Below are 21,937 nucleotides of genomic sequence, written 5' to 3'. Positions count from 1 at the left end.
CATTTCCTGTGTGATAAATCATACCACCTTTACAAAAGTATTTGTCTATCATTTACTGGGGAAAGTAAATTAAAGTTCTGGAACAATATAATTACATTGGTGTTTAGCAAATTTATTAAGAAATCCAAAAATATAAATTTATTTTTTTGTATGTTGTATATTAAGATCAGTATAGCAGGCAATGTTACCCTACCCCTCAAATTAAAAAAAAATACCTAATTTGGATGGATTTATGTAGTTTGGTCAGTCATGATATTTTCCTTGTTGTTATTGAAGGATACTTTTCAAGAATCAAACAAAGGGAAATGATAGCCTGTTCATGAACAAGATTAATGTTTTTTTTCCCTGTAATTTCTCAAAAATACAGAATTTCAGGAATTTAGACACTCAATAATGCACAAATGAAGGTATCAAACACCCGTATTACACAATATAAACCAATAAGACGGTAGCAAGATGGTTAATCATGTGCAATCTGATGAATGAGTCAAAGGTGAAAATGAAACACAATATTCTGTTGTCGGGCATAAAATTACAGAATGGAAACACAAATGTGGTGTTCCACACTAACAAGGCCATTACCTCGGCCCAATGTGTTGCTGATGAACATATAGTCTTATGAACCAAAGACGGGTCCTTTATAGTTTCTAAGACATCTCTGATCATATGCACTGATTGTAAGTGATATAAAATGTTCAAGATGAACTTAAAAATCATAATCATTATCCAGTTCTTCAATAGCCTTATGTAAACTTTCCCCATCATCTGACTCAAAGATGGATGCCTGGTTCTCACAGTCTGGCAGTCTGCACATATCGGTGCATTTCAGTCGGTTTGACAAACACACACATTTTGGGACTGAACACTTCCTTTTACAATTGCAGGCAAATAACACGAGCGACGTGCCTCACAATTTAAGAAGATATAGCCTGTAATAAGGGAGAACCATTAGTTTTAAATAGAATGTCTTCTTCTGTCTTACGCTGGTTTCAGAAAAGTTTATTTTGGGTTGGGGTTACGAAACAGCTAATAACACACAAAAGGCTGCCACCAATGCAATGCTATCACATAGTTTCTGTCTGGAGAGATTATAACCTGCCAAAAATGATAATGAGCATTATTCTCCACGGATAGTACTGGTGGCCAAAAATTACCGGGTCTGGCTCATGGCCTAATTGTGAAGTGGAAACATCTTGGAGCAAGAAGAGCTCAGCCATGAAGTGGGAGCCACACAAGCTCACAGAACAGGACCGCTGAGTACTGAAGTGCATAGCATGGAAAAATCGTCTGACATCGATTGCAACACTCACTACCGAGTTCCAAGCTGACTCTAGAAGCAACATCAGCACAAACACTGGTTGGCGAGGGCTTCATAAAATGGGTTTCCATGGCCGAGCAGCCGCACACAAGCCTAAGATCACCATGTGAAATGCCAAGTGTCGGCTGGTGTGGTGTGAAGCTCACCGCCATTGCACTGGAGCAGTGGAAACGTGTTCTCTGGAGTGATGAATCAGGCTTCACTATCTGGCAGTCAGACAGACGAATCTGGGTTTGGCGGATGCCAGGAGAATGCTGCCTGCCCAAATGCATCGTGCCAACTGTAATGTTTGGTGGAAGGGTGGGGGGGTAATAGTCTGGGGCTGTTTTTCTTGGTTTGGGATAGGCCCCTTCGTTCCAGTGAAGGTAAATCTTAACGCTACAACATACAATGACATTCTAGACAATTCTGTGCTTCCAACATTGTGGCAACAATTTGGGGAAGGCCCTTTCCTGTTTCAGCATGACAATGACCCCGTGCAAAAAGCGAGTTCCATACAGAAATGGTTTGTCGAGATTGGTGTGGAAGAACTTGATTGGCCTACATAGAGCCCTGACCTCAACTCCATCGAACACCTTTGGGATGAATTGGAATGCCGACTGCGAGCCAGACCTAACCGCTCAACATCAGTGCCCGACCTCAATAATGCTCTTGTGACTGAATGGAAGCAAATCTCCGCAGAAATATTCCAACATCTCGGGGAAAGCCTTCCCAGAAGAGTGGAGGCTGTTCTAGCATCAAAGAGGGGGGGGGACCAACTCCATATTAATGCCCATCATATTGGAATGAGATATTGAATGAGCAGGTATCCACATACTTTTGGCCACATCGTGTATTTTAACATTCACCACCGAAGGTGGATGGAGGTTGTTTTCACCTCTGTTTGTCTGTTTGGATGTGAGCAGGATATCTCAAAAAGTTGTGGACAGATTTGGACGAACCTTCATGGACAGATTGGGTGTGTGACAAGGACAAATCAAATCGATTTGTTGAATATCCGGATCGACATATGAGAATTAAAAAAAATTTTTTAAGTGATTCCTCAACATTGAGAGATTGTGCCAAAAACTATATATAGCATGACTTTTCAAAAAATTATGGACGGATTACGCCAAAAATTAGTAGATGATTTTGGTCGGTGACAAGAACAAGCTGATTAGATTTTGGTTCAGGTCCAGATGCAGATCCAACCTGCATAGGATACAAAACGTACACTGTTCAGCCTGATGGAGGTATGCGCTCTATCAGGTGCCGCTCGAATTAGCTCACCTGGAACGTAGTTCCGGGGACCTTGTGGGATGGCTCATCATCCATCCATCAGTCCGTCTGTCTGTCCAAAAATACTTGCAACTTCTCTGAAACTAAGCAAACGATTTTGATAAAACTTCACCACAACGTTCATCACCCTGTTTGTACCAAAGTTTGTTCATGGCAATGGAAAAATCGGGGTTTAAAGGTGTGTACGGGGGGTTGCCCCCCTCCCAAATATAAATATGTATTTGCTTTCTTCTCCGAAATGACACACAATTACAATGAAACTTGACCACAACCTTCACCACCCATGATGTACCAAAGTTTGTTCACACCATTATAAAAATAAATTAAAAAAATTGGGGTCTGAGGGGGCCTAGGGGTGGGGGGGAAGGGTTGCCCCCAAAATATGTATTTGCTTTCTTCTCAGAAACTACACACACAATTCCAATGAAACTTCACCACAATCTTCATGACTTCCGGTTCTGGGTTTGGAGTGTCGACAGGTCTCCTCCAGGGATCTCTGCTGACGATCTCAAAGTTAAGTTTCCGGTCGTTATCTGTCCCGTTTTAACTGTATATTTTCTCACACACATGTTACTGTGTGTTCCTAGTTCGGTGTGGTTTCAAAAATCGTGCTATTTTGTGAGATTTCCTCGACCTTGTCTTACCGGGTGCTTGAGGCCTACCTTTTGTTCCCCTCAGTGTTCAATCGTGTTTATTTGTTTTTTCTCCCCAATACCTTCAATTTCTATCTTCCCCACTTTCCTGACGTCCCCCATCCCTCACAACTAATCACTCTATTTATTGTCTTAAATCAAAAACAAACAAACAAAAAAACCCACTACTTTTCTCCTTGCACACTCACGAGTCTCAATTCTTCTTCTTCTTCTTCTTCTTCTTCTTGTTCTTCATCCTCCTCCTCTTCTTCTTCCTCCTGCCGGCACACCATATTTGTTCTCCTGAGCTGACCCTCTCTCACCATTACCTTCACGATTTCTTCTGATCTACAACCTTCCATTCCCGAATCTTACCTGTTCTTCAAAAATACATCAAAAACAATAATCTTGTGTCTTACCTGTAACCATAACCACGTGATCCGTTTACACCCCCTGTGTTTACCAATCCAAATTCACCTCACAATTTTTTCTCCAACACTTCCATGACCTAATCTGTTGAAAACTCCGAAACAATAATAATAATAATAATATTAATAATAATAGTAATAATAATAAAAACGATCTCTTATAATGCCTCATCTTCCTCTTTCACACATGTGGTAGTCTGCACTGTATCATAATGCACGACTCTTCTTCTATTTAAACAGACTGCTCTCAATTCGACCTCTCCTTCATACCTTGGCTAAAAAAATCCAACTGTTACAAGGTTTCTTCTCTCCATTCTCTGAATTCGCCTTTATTGCATCCATCAAGAAATGTGTTTAATCGTATCTCTGACCAAAAACTTTAAAAAAAAACCCGTTTGCTACGAATGTTCGCTTTCCATCAACCATTCTTTTTTCCAACTTCAGTGCCAACTCACCCCAATCACCCCTCACTCTCAAAGCAACCATCCCACTCTTCTCCCTCCAAGCCTCCCTCTCACCTCTCTCAAAAACTCCCCCCATACCTTTATCCCACCATTCATCCCCCTCACTCATCCTTCTCAAAGTTGCCCCCCCTCTCATCCACAAAGCTTCCTCCCTTCCACTGCCCTCTCACCTCCGTCTCTTCACTCCACCTCCTCAAATGCTCAGCTGCCTTCTTCCCCCTCTCTTGTCCCCCTCTCCTCCAGCACCACAGAGCCTTTTCTCTTCCTCATACGGCCCCCTCCCCTAGCTATTCTGCAATCCCCCACACTCTTTCAACAACCTTCCTTACCTCCCCCCACCCCTTGTCCTACCCTCCCCTCTCCCCACCCCCTGCACCCAAAGCATCCTCCCCTCCCTCTTCATTAACAGTGTGGACCTCAAATATCCAGGGCCTTCGCTCAAACACCATCTTTCAAAGCTCAAGTCTGAACTCTCAAACCTCTGTCCCTCCTCAAAATCCTGGTGGTATCTCATCAAATCTGTTGCTGGTGTATGTTCGCCCTCCATCCCCTCCCTTACCTCAAATGGCCACACAGCGGATACCGCACGTGAAAAGGATGAATGCCTAAACTCGGTGTTTGCAGCTAAATATTGTGTCCAAAACCCATCACTTTCTCTACCCACCTTACCCAGTGGCAGCCAACTCTCCCTGGACTCTGTGTCCTTTTCTCCTGACAAGGTGGAGAGCTTGCTGTCAAACCTCGACTCAGATTCTGCAACCGGTCCAGACAGCATCAGCCCACGTGTCCTAAAAACCTGCTCTTCTGCTCTTGCTCACCCTCTGTCTGTTCTATTCACCCTCCCATTTGCTCCAGGTCATCTGCCATCTGCTTGGAAATCAGCAAACATGACTCCCCTGCATAAAAAAGATGCAAAAAACATATCCCTGCAACTGCAGACCAATCAGCCTTCTCCCAATCATCAGCAAGGTTATGGAATCCATCATCGCTTCAGACATTAAATCCTTACTCTTCTCCAATGGCTTGATTTCCTATCATCAATTTGGTTTCAGACCAGGTCACTCTACCCAGGATATGCTGCTTCTGCTCTCCCAACAATGGAAGGAGGACTTCAATGCCAGACAGGAAATCCCAGCTGTATCCCTGGACATATCACGTGCTTTTGACACAGTCTGGCACCCTGCCCTGCTCACCAAACTCTCTTCCTATGGTATCCAAGGCCATCTCCACTCATGGCTTGCAGACTTCCTCTCCTGTCGCAGTCAACGTGTGGCCCTAAATGGAGTTCTTTCATCCCTCTTCCTGTCCAGGTTGGAGTTCCTCAAGGTAGAGTTCTGGGCCCTGTTCTTTTTCTGGTTTTCATCAATGATCTCTCCGACTCTCAGGAAAATCCCCTATATCTCTTTGCTGATGACTCCACCCTCTGCCGTACCATCTGTCATCCCTCAGACCGGTAAGCAGCAGCTTCTTCGCTCACTGCAGATCTGGATAAAATCACAAACTGGTCCAACACGTGGAACATGTCTTTCAATCCAGACAAATCTCACACTCTCACTATGTTTCTTCGAAAGGACCATTTACAACCCCCCCCCTTCCACTTTCTCAACAATCCTCTGGAAGAAGTCATTTCTTTCAAGCTTCTGGGTCTCACTATCTGCCATGACCTTTCCTGGGAAAGTGACATTTCAAACCTCGCCTCCAAAGCCAGTCGCCGACTGGGAATCCTCCGTCGTGCAAAGTCCTTCCTCGGCCCACCTGAGCTCCTGACCACTTACAAAGCTTTTGTCCGCAGCCTGATGGAGTACTGCTCTCCCCTCTGGGCTGGTGCTCCTGCCTCCCACCTCTCTCGGCTTCACGCTGTAGAAACCAAGGCATTTCGGATCATTGGCATCTCCTGCAATGAGGCTGAGTCTTTGGGCCTCTCTCTCAATCACCGCAGGTTGGTCGGTGGTCTTTCTGTCTTCTACCGTCTCCTCTCCAGCCTAGCCCCCCCTGCTCTCTCTGCGCTTTGTCCCCACCATATTTCCGCAGTGCGCTCAAGGTCCGCCAACAACCCCTTTCTGGTAAAACTACTAAAATCACGAATCACTGCTCATCTTCACTCCTTCATTCCTCTTTTTTCCCACCTTTGGAATAAACTCCCTCACTCCATTCAATCCCATTCTTCCCTTCAGGCCTTCAAAACAGCTGTTCACCACCACCTCTTATCATCCCCCATCCAAATCCTCAATCTTTTCTACCTCCGATAATCTACCCAAGCCCACCTTCTTCAAATTCCCTGCTTTCATTCCTGAAAGTCCCTGTAATGCCCATCTTGAATTCCCCATGTTCCCCACCCCATCCCTCTCCCTTCCACAGATCTAATGTCTCTGTTCCCCACTGCTTTGTCCCTCCCACTCCCTCCACTCTTGTCTCAAATGAGATTTGTTACTTGCATCATCCGTGAGCATCAGCTGCAGCTGTGTGGACATGTGGCTCATTTTCCTGATGCTGATTCTGCTCACCAGATTCTCTCAGCGAGGGCGCTTCGTGACTGGGGAGGCCAATGTGCCGACCACGTGCCTCGTGGTTGCAGTCGGTTGATTGGCATCTCAAAGAGATGGGGATGGGCCAGTCATCAGCCTGGTGGATGGCCAGACAGAGGCCCCTGAAGTACAGGTGGAAAGTGGACGCAGTGATGCGCTGCTCCAGCACATGCTCCCATTCCTGACCTAACCTGACTCAAGATCATTTATTTTCTTCTTATTCAGCCACTCCAGTGTGGTTTTCATTTTGTATTTCAGATCATTGTCCTGCTGAAATGTGAATCGCCTACCCAGTTTCAGATTCATGACTGACTGAAGCAGGTTTTCATCAAGGGTTCTCCTGGACATTGGATCATCCATTGTCCCTTTTATCTTGACAAGCTTGCAGTTCAGTCCCTGCTGATGAAATGCAGCCCCAAAACATGATGCTACCACCACCATGCTTGACATTCAGGATGATGTTGATTGGGTGATGTGCAGTGTTAGTCTTGTGCCAGACATAATGCTATTAATTTAGACCAAAAAGCTCAATATCAGTCTCGTCTGACCAAAACATTTTCTCCACATTCATGCAGTGCTATTGGGAAGCTTTATTGAAAAACTCCATACAGTCGTTTAGATGCGTCTTTTTCAGTAATGGCTTCTTTCTCGCCATCTGCAAAGAGAGGCCAGCTTTGTGAAGGGAACGGGATATTGTAGATTGATGAACACTAACCACCATCTCAGACAACGAGAAGTGCAGATCTTTGAAAGTCATTGTTTGATTTGCAGTGACATCCGGAATTAGTTTCCTGCTTGCCCAACTGCTGAGTTTGAATGGACAACCATATGTGGGTAGAGCCTGGGTGGTATAATACATCTTAAAATTCTTAATGATGGATTTCCCCATACTCAAGGGGATAATGAGTGACTTTGCAATCTTCTTGTAACCCTCTCCTGAACGGTGCTTCTCCACCACTTTATGTCTGACTTCTTTAGAAAGCTCCTTGTTCTTCCTGTTTGCCTTGTTGGTTGATCAAGTGAGTTGCACCTAAAAACTCCTTAGATAAGTAGGGGAGCTTAATGTTTAAGCTAAACCACTGATTACATACAGGTGAAACATATTACACTTATTTTGTAATGTGCAGAACAAATAATTTGCTCCTGAAGTGATTTTGGGTTAATTAGACAAAGGGTTTGAATACTTATGCAAATGAGAATTATCTGATTTTTCTTTGTTCCTCGAACTTATTTACATTTCACCTGCAATTTTTAGCTTTATCACTTTGGAGTAGTTTGAGAAGACAATATATTATATATATAGTTTCATTTGAAAGCATCATGAAATAAGCTCCGGTGCCATCAAAATGTAAACACTTTGGAGGGGGTGAATACTTTCGCAGGCCACCGTAACAAACAAGCCAGCCCAAGATTTGAACACAAATTTCAGATTTTTCTCGGCAATTCCCTCCATATAACTACTGCTCAATTGTTTCATTTCGTTCAAAGATGAAGAATACTGTGATCACCAGACATCTTCTGTCAATCCTCAAAATAATGCTCCACTTAGCGACCTCCAGAATGGATTCTCTCATGTCAGATCCATTAGTGATCTGCTCGTTTATGTCATTAGCATATGGTCTTCTGCCCTCGAGTCATTAGGGGAGAGTCACATTGTTCCATTGGACATCTCAAAGACTTTTGATAGAATCTGGCACAAAGACCTACACGTGGCACTTCTCCTCTCATCACCTGTCTGAAAAACTACCTTACAGGACATTCCAAAGTTACCTGTGCAGTTTGCGACCAAGAGGATTCTGTTGAGTCATCAACATCAATTATATTGAATCCCACAGGACTCTGTAATTTCTTCTATTCTGTTTCCCCTTCTCATGAACGACTTTCTGCATCCCACTAAAAACACAATCCACTCCTTCATTGATGAATCCACTCTTTTTTTCTTTTTTTGTATACATGATTGAGGCCTATGGAAGAGCTCGAGCAGATTGGAAGGGAACAAAGTGGAAATTGGGAAACACCATTGGCAGAGTAAGAGGGAAAGTGAGATTAAAGGGAGGGGGGAGAAGGACACATGTGGTGAACAAGCTACACACAGGCTAAGTGAATCATCAAGGGAGTTAATGAACAGGAAAATAGGACAGGGAGGAGGGAAAAGCCATGTTCGTTAACGATCATGAACAAACAGGAAAAGAGGAAAGCACAAAGCAAACAAAAACTAGCTGTATTTGTCTTCACTCTTTTCTTAACTACAAAACCCAGGTGCCTTCTTCACAGTTACATCAAATTTTAACTTTCCTGAACTCAGTTCTTGACTGCATTGCAGAGTGTGATTGAAACAATCTTGTTTCATTGAAACACACTAAGATGCAATCGTTTCTCATCTCAAAGTCAACACTATAGTGTTCCTTTTCTTTCTATTTTTCATTCATCTCTTATACCGACTTAAGACGTATTTCATCAGCATTTACAAAGTTCAAATTTATTTAGATCTCTCTTGGAAGCCCCATCTTGCAACTTGAGCATCTGTAACAGCTTCCACGACGGTGGGATTTATTTTCTTAGTTAATTTTATTTTACCCTTTCCAAGTCTCTGTCCCTTTACAAATCCCAACCCCTCCCCATAAGGGAATGAGGTGGAACAACTCCATCTACGTCGATTGTTCTTGATTGAGTGCAGGCTAAGGCTGATTGATTTGTGGGTGACAACACACTGACAGCCTTCAGCTTCAGGCCAACTACAGAGCTGTTTAAGTTTTTTAAAAAAAATATATAAATCTCCATTCTACTCTTATTATCATTGTTGATTCTCTACAGAGCTACCAACTGCAGCTGCCCCCCCCAACAACGAGCCATACTTGCTTCACTCAGTTGGCTTGAGATAGCCACCTGTACCGTTTGTCCCTTTAGACATGCATATCCATAATATGCATCTTCTTTCTTTCCTTGCACCACAAAACTTTGGAACCAGATGCCTTCTTCTGCTTTTCCCACCACATACAACATTCAGCAATTCAAGGCCCAGATGAACAAGCTCTCCCTGTCTTCGGCCTCCTCCTTTGTATCTGCCTCCCTTCCCTTGTTACAGGAAATCATTCGAATAGCTATCATGTGCAGCCTGTGGGTGCTCGTTGCATCATTTTCTGGGGGCGCGGCTGTGCTGCTGATGCAGTGTCCCCCTTACTAGTGCACTGGTTCTCATTTTGCCGACATCGGAAGGATGACAGGCTGAGTCAACTCCACCTGGCATTAATTCAACGGCTAACAGGGGCTCAAATTTTAGACCCTAAGGTCTTAAGGCAGCCACCTTAACCGCTAACCCAACAAGAGGCTTAGAGTCACTTCAGATGCCTATGGGTCTCACACTTTTGCAATTTTTAAATCTAAATTTTATTAAACATTTTTTTTGAAAAGGCACATAGGTTATTTGTCTTCCATGAGCAAGTCACAGTAGGAATGACAACCCACTTAACATCTCTGAAAGGACAGCATACTCTGTGATGTCATGGCCCTTATGTGAAGGTTTCCCATGAGCATTGATTCGTCTAAATTGGTCATTTAAATATTGTGTATCCATGTATGGCAGCACTTGCGATGACCAGTTTGACTTCAAATAAGTAAATAAGGACAGTGGAATAACTCAGTTGGGAGTGTGGAATAACTTCATATCCTGTAGCTGTCTCGTCTGGTTCCAATCATAGACCAAGTATAAAATGTCACCTGGTACTTCCCATACAGGCATTTCCCATGAATTATTGCACCTCCTTTTGGAGGTTTTCTCTGCTTGCATTCCCTGGTGGACTTTAAAATAAATAAAATAAAAACCTTCCAAAAAAAGCCTGGTGTTGGCTTAATGGTTTAAGATCCTAGGGTCATGAATTCAAGCCCCTGTTGTAGTATCAACAGCAGAGCCACACCCAGTGTGACCACTCCTTGGCTTTTTTCACAAGATCTTGGCGTCTTGGTTTTCTATAGGTTTACTATTATCATCGCTTTTCCGAAACCTTGTGAATTCTTGACTTTTTTCATTGGCTCACCTTGGCATTTATGAAAATGAGGAGTGGTCACACTGGCCGCACCCCCAGAAAATGATGCAGTCAAGCAGCCACAGGATGCATACAAATAAATAAATATAAGTATTTCAAAAAGTTTGCCAATGTGTGCCAATACCCTTGCCAATTTCTCAATTATTGCCATGACCACCACTGGGAATAGCAATGGAAAACCACCCAGTGTATTCTCTGCCTTGTGACTGCTTCGGCAATGCCGTTGCGCTGGAAAGAGCAAGACCAGGAATGGAACGGAGCTGTATTCAATTCAAACTCAGCTAAAAACTGCCGTATTGGTTCAGGACCAGCAGTGAGTTCAGGACGTGCAGTGAGTCCACCTGAATGCATCTTGGAGCACACCATCCTTTAGATGGAAACACAAATGCTGTCTCTCCCGTCTGCACTTAGGTTGCGGACTTTAAATATCTCATGATATTCTCTTATAATAATATGCTACTGTGTGCTGGTACCCTGACCAAATTCTCTACTTTGATAAGACATATAATTACCACTACCTGATGTGGATATGGCACCAGCATGATGGTTTAAATAGCCTTAGTTGATGCCTCAATGACCTCATGATACCCTGTAATAAGCAACGTAATGAAAAGCGATAAGACAAGATCCTGGTTTTTGTCATTGATTAGTTTAACTTGTGATCCAGAATCATGGATCGTCCTTTCACAACGTTGAAACGTTTTTTGATGCAATTGAAACGAGAACCAAGGAGGATTTGGCGCGAGCTCGCATGTATTGTAATCCCCACGATTCATCGTGCACTCTACCTGAATGCCATGGTAATGTTTCACTTGGAGGTTCAAGATGTTATCAACACGCAGTAGTAGCTCACGTTATCCATACACTTCCCTTTCTCAAACACCAGGCCGATAGTAAGAGCTCCTTGTAAACTCAGAAGGCCCGTCCCAGAGAGGCCTTCAGGAGGACAATCTGATCTGTGCCTGCATTCCTGGCAATTTTTCCGCTTCTATGCAGCTGGCAGCTTCAGTTCCGACTGTAATTGCGTGAAACCTATCGGGAGATGGATTTGTGAATGCAAAGCAAATACCTAGATGAATATCCAGCAATTTGACTCAGGAAATCCCAACAGTGTTTTAATAGCCACTGTACCAGTGGTGTGTAAATTAAGAAGTGAAGATAACAAGCTCCTATTTTTTTCAGGGGGCAAAATCACAGATGTTTAATGGCTCATGGTTAGACTTCCTGGGGGCAAGAGCATTTGTTTCAATTTGATGTTGAATCTCCAGGTTGAATTGCTCAAGCATGACATTGAGGAAGCTTGGGATTAATTATTTAAAACAAAGGAGGGGGAAAAAAGACAGTCCTGAGGCTAAAAGTAAGAAGGGTTGCACCTGTCAAACATACTCAAAGGTATTTACTTTACTGGATCAGCTCTTTAACTGTGATGCTTACATTGAGGACAAACATTTGCCATTCTGTCACACTTTCCCTGGTTTGGATTATGTCAGGCATTTCTCATGCTCTCGAACATTTCTCATTTATTTCTCATTCCCTCGAAACTCTCCGAAGTTCGTGCATTCACATAGTGATTGCCACAACAATTGTGTGAAGGAAATCCTCCTCGTTCGCACATCCACATTGATGTTTCTCAGCATGCAAAAATAAATTATTACACATTTAAACAAGGACAAAGGGATATCTGCCATGAATTAAAGAATTGTTCAAACCTGCAACATTTTTGAGTCATGAAGAGGATAAATAATGATAATAATGAGAACAAGTAGAGGCACATTCAAAGTACACCGCCCCCTTGCCAAATAAATAAATAACAAGTCCTCCGGCACACGACGTTGACGGGGCGCCTTCAGCGCCCGGCAATACCACTGTGCAGCACATGGAGACAGAATTGGGAGGGAGCGGTGTACAATAGTTGATTAATTGCATAATTAAAATAAATCTTCTTCTTCTTCTTTTGGCTGCTCCCATTAGGGGTCGCCACAGCGGTTCATCCGTATGATCCGCGTAGTGATTTGGCACATGTTTTACGCCGGATGCCCTTCCTGACGCAACCCTGGTCGCCTCTTATGACACAGGGATATGGTACACCTATTTAACCTGGGTATACACCGGCCCAGTACACTGGTACTCATTTCACCGACCTCGGAAGGATGACAGGCTGAGTTAACCCCCTGTTGTATTAATTCAGTGGTCCAACGGGGCTTGAACTCAGGACCTTTTGGATCCCAAGCCGCTGCCCTAACCACTGCGCCAACACCAGGCTGTCATAATTAAAATAAATAAATAATCATAAAATAATTGATTTCTTAATCAATTGACTAATGGCATACCAAAACCACAACTATTTCATCCGAATCTGTAACTTCTTGAAAATTAATTCATTGAAAAATTAATAACTAATCGATTAATTGATTAATCAATATATCAACAATACCCTTTATAGCCAATTCACTTGTTCACCGTCACATCCAAATATCAGCTTCCAAGCTCAAAAGGTGCCCGAGACGTTGCCCAAATGAAAAATAAAATAAATACGGAATTATTAAATCGATAATTAACCAATGAATTAATTGATTAATCAAAAAATATTTTTAAAAAACATAATTTTTCTCCAAGCACATCTTCACTTTTGTCCACAATTTTCAGCTTCCTAGCTCAACGGATGGCTGAGATATCCCCCGGACAAACAAGAAAGAAAATAATGAATCGATTAATTGATCAATCAACAAAATCAAAAACAAGTAGTGGTACATTCAAAGTACACTGTTCCCATGCCAAAAAAAAAAAAAACAAATCCTCCAGAACACTACATCGACGGGGTGCCTTCGGCACTTGACAATGCCAACTTGCAGCACACAGAGTCAGAATTGGGAGGGAGCGATGTATAATAATTGATTATGTGCATAATTGAAACTAGAAGGGAACTTGGGAGAGCCCATACCTCTGCCACATAATGCCTGATCCATGAGAACATATCGGGCCCAATACATTTTTCAAATATCATGCGATACAGTACTATATCGTTATTGGCCTTATCTCTCAATGGTGAAGAATCACTTTAGAAATTAAATAATTCTCGTATCCAAATCCAGATCTGGAGCTTTACTAAAATCGAATCAATACGTCCTTGTCGCACACACAGTGTCCAACAAATTTCATCCGGATCCGTCCACAACATTTTGAGATATCATTTCACCTATCTCAATCTCAATGGTGAAGAATCACTGGAAAAATTATCAGATCCGGATCCGGATCTTCACCAGAATTGAATCAATTCTTCCTTGTCACACACCCAACATGCCCACCAAGTTTCATCCAAATCCGTCCACAACTTTTTGAGATATTGTGTTATATATAGTTTTTAGCCCGATCTCTCAATGGTGAAGAATTACTTTAAAAATTATAATCGCCGGATCTGGATCCGGATCTTGACCAACATCTAATCAGTTCGTCCTTTTCACACACTGAACCTGTCCAGAAAATTTCATCCAGATTCGTTCACAACTTTTTGACATATCCTGACCTCAAACAAACAAAAAGACAAACAGATGGGAAGCTGTGAAAACATCATCTCCTTCACCTTCAATGGCGGAGGCAATAAATATATAATAATCGTAAAATAATTAATTTCTCAATCAATTGCCAAATAGCATACCTAAACCACCATTGTTTCATCTGAATCTGTCACTTTTTGAAAATGAAGTTATGAATCGAAAAATGAATAATTAATTGATTAATGGATTCACCAATAAATCAAAATTATCCTTTGTCGCCAAAATAACTTGTTCACTGTCATGTCCAAATATCAGCTTCCGAGCTCAAAATATGCCTGAGATATTGACTGGATGAGAAATAAAATAATTGATCGTTTTGGGGAAATAAAAGAATTAATTAATTAGTTAATAAATCGATAATAATAAAGTAATTTTTTTTAATCGATAATAAAAAAAAAAATCGATAAATTTTTGCAAAAGCACATCTTCACTTTTGTGCCCAAATATCACCTTCCGAGCTCAAAAGATGGCTGAGATATCGCTCGGACAAACAACAAAGAAAACAATTAATCGATTCATTGATTAATCAATAAATCAAAAATACTCTTTACAGCCAAATCACTTGTTCACTGACATGTCCAAATATCAGCTTCCTTGCTCAAAAGTTGCCTGAGATAGTTCCCAGATGAAAAATACAATAAATGAGTAATTAATAAATGGATAATAATTAAGTACTTAATTAATTGGTTAATCAAAAACTTAATTTTTTTTTTTTTTGGCAAAAGCACATCTTCATTTTTGTCCCCAAATTTAAGCTTCCTAGCTCAAAGGAAATGCACAACAAGGGGAGCAGGAGACGAGAGAGGCGTGGGAGAGGGACGGAAAAAACAGTGTGGAACAGAGACGTGAGGAGATCTGTGGAAGGGAGAGGGATGGGACGGGGTACACAGGGTAAACAAGATGGACACTACAGGGACGTTCAGGTCCTCACACGACAGGGACTTCCGGAAGGAAAGCAGGGAATTTTAAGGAGGTGGGGTTGGAGTGGATTAGCGGGGCAGAAAAGATAATAGTTTTGGATGGGGGGAAATTTTGTCTCAATCCGACAAGTGGTTGTGGAGAAAAACACGCAGTTCTGTGCGGACAAACAAAACAAACAAACAGACAGACAAACAAACGGTCCCAAAGGCAATACCCTTTCCTTCGGCGAGGGCAACAACAAAAAGAATGATAACATTGTAAGCATATTCATGAATCCTTATAATATTAACAATAATAATAATAATAATAGTGGTATCATTTGGGTCATAATAATAACGAACATAGGATCCCCCGCCCTGGCCCAAGCACAATTGGGCATGGTGCAAGGAAAGCTATTGCGCCAGCAGTACAACGCATGCTACAAGGCCGTGACGATCAATGATAACTTGGCCCAATTAACGAACAGGAACACGAGTTCATCTAAATGCGGCATTATGTTGGCAGGCGGTGAATGCTTTTGCAGGCCACCGTTTCAGCAACGAAAATCTCAGTTTCCAATAATAATTGTATGCAGTCTTCATTGTTACAGTCCCTCCACTTCACTTTACCTTCAGTAGTGTCGAGATATCGCACCAATGATTTCATGGGTTCCCGCTAGTGCATCCAATAATGACCCGAGGAAATCTTCTTGGATGTAAACCACAACAATTTCATACTTCCTCAACGCAATAACTATATAATTGTGGGTGTGTTTCATATATACCGCCAGAGAAAATGTATTCAGGAAACCATTATGCATCTGGGATGGAAGAAAAAGCCACTTACTCTTGGAGAATTCCATCTCCACAGAAGGGGCCTCCATGAGTATAAACAAACGGAGGGGATAACCTCGATTCACCATTCTCAGCCAGTACAGCCACCTGATAAGTGTATTGTTCGCCAGCTTTGACGGACCTGCGATTGAAGAACGGCAGAGTGAAAAAAAAATATTTAAATAAAAGAGACAATAAAAGAGTGCGCAAATAAACTTTTGCACCAGTTTCAGAAAAATCAAACAGACAAGCCAAAACAGACATAATTACGTGTCATTATATCTTCGTTGAGGTCCCTGCACAACGATTTCTGACCGGCCTTCAGGGAAAGGTGGCTTTCGGGTGAGCTTATATGACAGTGGGCGACATCGTCGGCAGGCAGGAGCAGCTGGCATTGAGTGAAGCATGGCTGCATCAACCTCCATCTTCTCATCACATGTGGAGATACGTACACCGGAAACCTCGGATCTGATCCATCCAAGCCAGATGGTGAGGGGTACATCACAAAACACAGCCCGAGGTCCTAAAGACTGTAGGCACAAGGGAAGTATAGAAGCAAAGTTAATACAACATACTGAAACAAAAATAAATCATTTCAGACATACACTTGCTGCAGGACGTTTAAGATTATTTTTTGCAAAATTGGTAAAATAAGAAAGATTTGGATGGGGGCATTATTATAAACTTCCCCCAAAAAGGCTGGTGACCATTGGTGACAGGGATCACATAAAGCAAAATTAAAATAAAAAAAAAACAGTCATAAGTGTATAATTCAGCCATATAACAACAATCTTACACAACACAAGTAGCACAGAGCAGTAATTAATGAATTAATTTAAGCTTGAATCCTAAATGTGAAGTCAGAAATCAACGTGATGTTTCGGGACGGGAAATTCCACAGAGATTGGCTAATTTATCTTGGCGACTGAAGGTGGATGGAGGTTATGTTTTTTTTTTACCCGTCTGTTTGTTGGGTCGCCGAAATAGGTGACCTTGTCAGTAATTCTGTCTGTTTGTATGGATGTTTGTTTGGATGTTTGTTCGTTTGTCATCAGCATAGTAAACGTGGGCGGATTTTGACCAAACTCGGGTGGTAGGTACATCTTATGACCTCGTGCTTTGTAAATTGTGATGGTTGCTAGGGACGCTTTGGTTCCCAAGCAACAACCGAAAAACCTTCAAAATCGGTACCGTTCACGCGAAATCAATTCCGAAAGCCATTATCCCACGTAGGGTTATGAAATTTGGCACGAATGATCTGCAGGTGATGCTCTATCAAATATATTCCGTTTTTTTGTGATATATGGAATACTTTACCCGAGCGCCCCCTACAATTAGGGTATGCGCAAAAATTGGCGAAAATTGAAGGCCCCCTAGCGACCAGGTGTGTGCATCGATACAAATGAAACTTTGCAGGTTCATAGTACTCAATGAGTACTACAACTTTGCTTCAGGAATTTGCCATCACACACTTCTGCCCTGACATATACAATCCACTGAGACTGAATTCTTCAGAGCAGCAGCATAGGTACAGCCAGTCACGACCACCAAGGCAGTTTGAAATCATTGAGCAGTACAGATCCCCTGACCCGCTGGAGTTCTTCTCCGTGTCTGCCAACAAAGCTGGAATTCTAAGCTTCCTTGGTGAGACATGGTGCCAGAAGCAGCAGCTTGCTCCAACCATTGGTTCGACTAGATTGTACCTGGTTGCTGGCTTCAAGGAAGAAATTAAGAGTGTACTGATTACAGAGAGTACAGTCACACATGTCGCTGCTTTGGAGTCCACTCAACAATAGGCCGATACCAGGGTCATACTGCACTCTGTGTACAATGTCCAGAATGAGGAGGTGGACTGAGTGATCATCCATGCAAATGACACAGATATTGTTATATGCATGTACTACGCCATGAGATTGTTGCCGCACTGGGACCTGCAAGCAGCCGTGGACTGCCCTACATTCACAGTCTGAGTGAACAATAAATCACCAGCTACCCCTACTTTACTGGGAAGGTGGTGTGGCTAAACAGAAGCAAGACAACCGTCATCTCAGCATTGGAAGACTTTGCAGACAAAGATCAAAGTCCTGCTTGGATCACAGCAGATGTAATCAACCAGGCAAAAGAGTTTGTGGTCACTGTATATACTAACAAGGGTGATAACTTTGAGGGCTCAGACCTTGGAAAGCTCCGAGTTCACAAGTTCTGAAACAACAAGTCAACTCTGCTGAAGCTGCAACCGCCCACAGAGAACGCATTTCAGCAACATCTCAAATGTGCGGCATTAGTAACTGCGATCGACAAGAGTGCTCACATTTGCAAGCCGAGTGTCGAACTATGTGAGGACTATGGATGATGGAAAGCTGGTACCAGTGCAATCCACACACCCGACCTGGCCACAGCAGATGATGCAGATGATCTCCTGCGGCTGCACTAAGGGCTGTAATTCAAACTGCTCTTGTGGGAAGAAGAACATTGCCTGTTATATCGGCTGCCACTGTCAGGGATCGAAAAAGAAGTGCAGCCGTGCGCACTACACTGCCACTTTTGACAGCAGTAGTGAATCAGAAAAAAGTGAAAACGAACAGCACCACAGAAATGCGTCTTCAAATGTTACGTTCACAAACAAAACAATTAAATTCAGGACTGAGCGTGCATTTTGAACAATTCTTTGATGTTATGCCCCCAAAATATGCCTTGATATTGACGTGTAAATGGTCCAGGGCGTAATATCAATTTATTTATGATAAATATTTGGTTTGTCAGAATTAAGTTTTTCCTTCATCATTGCTCAAGGAACATGGAAAAACTATAATGGCTGATCGCCGCGAAAGGCGCCGTATTCATGTATAGTGTATACGATCATGTTGTTTCGAGGCTTCCTACAGATTTCCAGTCGCTTGTTGGCAAGGTTTTCCATCTTCATTTTGTTCCTGGATATATATAGATATGATTTTTGTCAGCCAACCTTTTACAGCACACCATGTCTGTTTTTCCCCCCAAAAATCTGGTTTTGCCACCGAGGTAGTCGCCAGAACTTGATTCGGATCTTCAGCAAAATCTAACAAATTCGTCCTTGTCACACACCCAACCTGTCCACCAAATTTCATCTGAATCCGTCCCCAACTTTTTGAGATATCCTGCGCACAAGCAAACAAACAAACAAACAAACAGACAGGGGTGAAAACAACTTGCTTCAACCTTCAGTGGAAGAGATAAAAAGGAAAAATTGTGACACAAATTAAAGAAATAGAGATCAAGTATGTAAATGAAAATGGAAATTAATAAACGAAGAATTAAATGTAAGTAAATTTACCATTACAATACTAAAAGCGAATGAGATAATTACGAGTGGCAAGGAGCACATTAAGAATTTGTTTGGAAAACAGTTGAATTGGTGTAAAATAAAGAAACATGCCTTGATCTTTCCATTTGCCAGCAGTAGATAAAGATCCTGAATGGGCTCGGTATTGCGTAGAGAAATGAATGTGACCCAGATACTCAGCATTTCTGGGAGGATGGCTTGAGGGAAGGTCAGTTCGAGAGTGCAACTGGCGTTCTGCAGGCAGTGGTCAGCTGTGGGCCGGTACGGGTTGCACGTTCTTGGGCTCCAGGCACGAGGGCTGCTCATGCACGGCTGCTCCACATCTGGAGGGCCTTGACACATGGACAACATCCAATGACTTCACTCGTGTGGACTTCATTTACAACTCAATCATTACATTGTACGATTTTACTTTTTTAATCGGGGAATATTAAAATGATAAAAATTTTGTTTGAGAGTGCAACTTATCACCTTTTTGTGCACTATCGAGTTTCATATTTATGTCAAAAAACAGGTGATGAGCGAACAAAGATGTGATCCACATGTTTCTGCAGTTCAAATGGTCTTACTCTCCTCGGGTATCCTACAGAATGTAATATCATTTAAAATAAATTCTCGACAAGATTAAGGAGGGTAAAAAGGAAACAAACTGGCAGTGGCACAACAGTTGGACACAACAAATAAGAGAATGAATGAACAATTAATGAGGAGAGGCACAGGAAGCAAACATAGTAAATTACAAGAGGGTTTGGTGAGGTTAGATAGGATTAATTGGGCGAAAAATAAGTTCACAGGTAGGGATGCGAGATGACGTGAGATGGTAGTTCACCGCCTATGTGAAGTTTTGGAGGGAGGAGTGGGATTGAACAGCCTCAAGAAGGTGGTTTCAAAACCAGGAGAGAAAAAAAAAAGGAACAAAAGAGTGAGGTGTGCAGTCAGTCTGGATTTTGGAAGTTTAACTAGGTGGTTTACTGGAGGAACCTAACTAATTGCAAATTATAACGTTGGATAAGGAAGGAGCAGGTTATTTAAACTGTCATAAGGGTCATTCCATGTCAAATCATCAAAGAATCTACCGTCATCTCTCAGATTTTTGTAAAACTTTGGGAACCAATTGGGACCCATGAAAAACGGCAAGAACTCAAATATTTTTTACTAACAGCCTCTTAATGAGTGAGATACAGACTAACGAACTTTGGACTAATTAGCATGATGTCGCGAATTCAAATGGCCATATCTCTAAAAGTATAACACCTAGAGAGCTGGTTTTGGTGTCATTTTAAAGGTATTTTCATGCCCTATGAATTTGTCTAGGCAACATTTTCCTACCTTCAACCACAAAAAAAGTTATCACAAAATATAAACTTCAATCGTGAATCCCCAAAAAATGTATCCTTCAAATTTCCTCAAATTCATCCCAAAGGTACCTTATGATGTCAAGAAGCTTCCACATAAGTTTTGTGATGGGCACTCCAATAGTTTCTGAGATATGAGCAATAATGTACATGTACGTATGGCATATAGGTTCAAAAATCAGCATTTGTAATGTATTATACAATCAATAAGTGAGTTCAAGTACACAGTGTTCACTAACCTGACTTAGGCTTTCAATTTCCTCTTCAATGCAGCAACAGCAGCACTTGTTTCTTCCCCTCAGGCCCAGTTGAAAATGAAAGTATATGATACTTCAAAGCAATTGATGGTCGTTCCCTGTGTTCCGTCATGGCTAGGTTAGAATGATTGTATAATACATTACAAATGCTGATTTTCGAACCTATATGCCATACGTACATGTACATTATTGCTCATATCTCAGAGACTATTGGAGTGCCCATCACAAAACTTATGTGGAAGCTTCTTGACATCATAAGGTACCTCTGGGATGAATTTGAGGAAATTTGAAGGAAACATTTTTTTTGGGGATTCACGATTGAAGTTTATATTTTGTGATAACTTTTTTTGTGGTTGGAGGTAGGAAAATCTTGCCCAGACAAATTCATAGGGCATGAAAATAGCTTTAAAATGACACCAAAACCAGCTCTCTCGGTGTTATACTTTTAGAGATATGGCCATTTGAATTTGCGACGTCATGCTAATTAGTCCAAAGTTCGTTAGTCTGTATCTCACTAATTAAGAGGGTGTTAGCAAAAATATTTGAGTTCTTGCCGTTTTTCATGGGTCCCAACTGGTTCCCAAAGTTTTACAAAAATCTGAGATATGACGGCAGATTCTTTGATGATTTGACATGGAATGACCCATAAGCTCTTTTGTTTTTGACCAATTTGATGAAAAACTCACAACTGTGAGATTTAGTACTTTTGCTGTACTCACAACTGTGAGATTTTTTTTCAGGAAGGTATGAGCATATAATAAGCTTGGTCAGGCTAAAATGTACTAGGTTTTTATAAAGCACATTGTACTATAATAATAATAATAATAATAATAATAATAATAATAATAATAATAATATTAATGACAAGGAGAAAGACATAAAATGTCATCGTCCCCATGATTTTGTAATTCTGCTGTATGGAGTTAAAGAGAGAGTCCATATTTATTTACAAATAAAATGGCCGCCAGTCTACAAGTCGGTCATCTTTGATTACATCACAAAATAAAGTGAGGTGCATGTGTATAACC

The 21,937-nt window shown here is 41.7% G+C and overlaps 1 protein-coding gene across 4 annotated transcripts in view; it reads right to left on the bottom strand.

The window, feature by feature from the left end:
• LOC147027119 (pappalysin-2-like) overlaps positions 1 to 21,937 on the bottom strand; it is a 510,774-nt gene that overhangs the window by 349,145 nt on the left and 139,692 nt on the right. For all 4 annotated transcript variants that reach the window (XM_085883283.1, XM_085883284.1, XM_085883285.1 and 1 more), the window contains exons 8-10: positions 19,391 to 19,629; positions 16,246 to 16,505; positions 15,989 to 16,117 (exon numbers count right to left, since the gene is read on the bottom strand). In XM_085883283.1, the coding sequence (XP_085739409.1) occupies positions 15,989 to 16,117; positions 16,246 to 16,505; positions 19,391 to 19,629 (628 nt within the window). The remainder of the gene's footprint in view (positions 1 to 15,988; positions 16,118 to 16,245; positions 16,506 to 19,390; positions 19,630 to 21,937) is intronic.

The sequence above is a fragment of the Eptatretus burgeri genome, chromosome 5, assembly GCF_056783735.1.
Source record: "Eptatretus burgeri isolate ZD-2024b chromosome 5, Ebu_testis_v1, whole genome shotgun sequence".
NCBI lineage: Eukaryota > Metazoa > Chordata > Myxini > Myxiniformes > Myxinidae > Eptatretus > Eptatretus burgeri.
This window is presented reverse-complemented; position numbering and strand designations above follow the sequence as displayed.